The sequence below is a fragment of the Alligator sinensis genome, unplaced genomic scaffold, assembly GCF_000455745.1.
Source record: "Alligator sinensis unplaced genomic scaffold, ASM45574v1 scaffold359_1, whole genome shotgun sequence".
Lineage (NCBI taxonomy): Eukaryota > Metazoa > Chordata > Crocodylia > Alligatoridae > Alligator > Alligator sinensis.
In genome coordinates, this window is record NW_005842577.1 from 963,932 (window position 1) to 965,857 (window position 1,926).

The following is a 1,926-nucleotide window of genomic DNA, read 5'->3' on the forward strand; positions in this document are numbered from 1 at the left end:
GCCCCCCCCCCCCCCCAACCTTTAAAAGCTTGGATACCTAGCTTTACAGAGCTATGGGTACGAGCGTGTTTCGTTTGGAAGGGTCGCCTTTCACACCTAAAGAGAGATCACACAACACATAATACTGGTCATAACAATAATACACATAGAACATGAAAGCACATTAAGGAACTCCCAAACCAGAGCTCAGATGAGTCTGTCAGACGAGTCTGAGTCCGTCCAACCCACTACCCAGAGTCCTTTTGTGACAGGGCATCCACTATCACATTCGGTCTTCACTTGATGTGTTGGACAGTGAAGTTGAACTCCTGAAGCTTCCAGGCCCATTCTTGAACCTTGGCATTGGTGTTTTGCATTGTCTGCAACCACTGCAGTGGGGCATGGTCCAATAGGATGGTGAACTGCTGCCCCCACAAATAGGGCCTCAGCTTGTATAGCGCCCAGACGATTGCCAAACACTCCTCCTCAATAGATGACAGGTTCTGCTCCCGAGGGATTAACTTCCGGCTTAAGTACACCACGGAGGGCCGTATCTCTTGGTGCTCTTGTAAGAGTACAGCTCCTAGTCCTGAGTCGGAGGCATCAGTGGCTACGTAGAAGGGTTTATCATGGAGCGGTGCCTTCAGGATCGATCATTTGATCAGGGCAGCCTTTAGGGTTTCAAATGCTTCTTGGCACCCCTGCTTCCAGACCACTGAATCAGGGCTGTCCTTCTTGGTCAGCTCATGTAGGGGAGCTGCCATCGCTCCAAATCCAGGGACAAACCTCCTCTAATATCCAGTCAGGCCAAGGAAGGCTGACTTGTTTCTTGGTTTGTGGAGGCGGCCAGTCTTTAATGGCCTCGATTTTGTCCCACAAGGGAGCAATATGACCTCCACACACACGATATCACAAATATACCACTTCAGATAATGCCCAATGGCACTTTTTGGCTTTTGCAGTAAGACCAGCTTGCTTGATCTTGCCTAACACGGTGGTCAGATGAATCAGGTGCGATTCAAAGTCCTGACTGAAGATGGTGATGTCATCGATGTAAGCCATGGCAAACTGCTCACATCCTTGTAACAGGTATTAATCACTATTTGAAAAGATGCAGGAGAGTTGCACATACCGAAAGGTAAAACTGTAAACTCGTATAGTCCCACAGGTGTGGTAAAGGCAGACTTGGCTATGGCATCCGGATCCAGTGCCATTTGCGAGAATCCTTTGGACAGATCCAAAGTAGAGATAACCTTGGCTGGGCCCAGGCGATCAAGTAAAGTGTCCACCCTGGGCATAGGGTAAGCATCAGGGGTGGTAATAGCATTCAGCTTCCAGTAGTCCACACAGAACTGGATGGACCCATCCTGCTTCCGGAAGAGTACCATGGGGCTGGCCCAGGGACTCAATGAAGGCCGGATTACTCCTAACCCTTTTATCTCTGTGATCTCTCGCGCTATTCCTTGCTTCACCTTCTCGTTAACGGGGTAAGGTCTGGATTGGATAGGGCGATGGCTGCCCGTATAGAGTGTACTGCCAAGTCCGTTTTACCTGGTTTGTTGGAGAACACTGAACCAAAGTCTTTGAGTGCCACGAGCAGCTTGTCCTTGTCCTGGGAGGGCAGATGGTCCTGCAGGTGGAGTTCCTCTATTCCTGCCTCTCCATCCCAGTCACCATACATGACCGACTCCTCTGGATCCTCAGGTGATCCTTCTACTGAGGAAATCCAGAACACCGCATCACTTCTATTAAAATATGGGTTAAGCATGCTCACATGAACTGTCTTAGGCTTTTTCCCCACTCCTGGCCACTACATAGGTCACATCGTCCAGCTTGTCCAGGATGAGATGAGGACCTTCCCAAGCTGCTTGCAGCTTGTCTGTCTTTAGTGGCAGGAAAACCATGACCTTATCACCTCATTCAAAGGTACGCAAGCGAGCCTTTTCT

General features: G+C 49.6%; 1 protein-coding gene across 1 annotated transcript in view; it reads right to left on the minus strand.

The window, feature by feature from the left end:
- Positions 1–1,367, minus strand: part of NECTIN3 (nectin cell adhesion molecule 3) — a 76,734-nt gene extending 75,367 nt beyond the window's left edge. Inside the window, exon 1 of the mRNA XM_006032511.3 lies at positions 1,112–1,367. Within this exon, the coding sequence (XP_006032573.1) occupies positions 1,112–1,367 (256 nt within the window). The remainder of the gene's footprint in view (positions 1–1,111) is intronic.
- Positions 1,368–1,926: the final 559 nt, after the last annotated feature.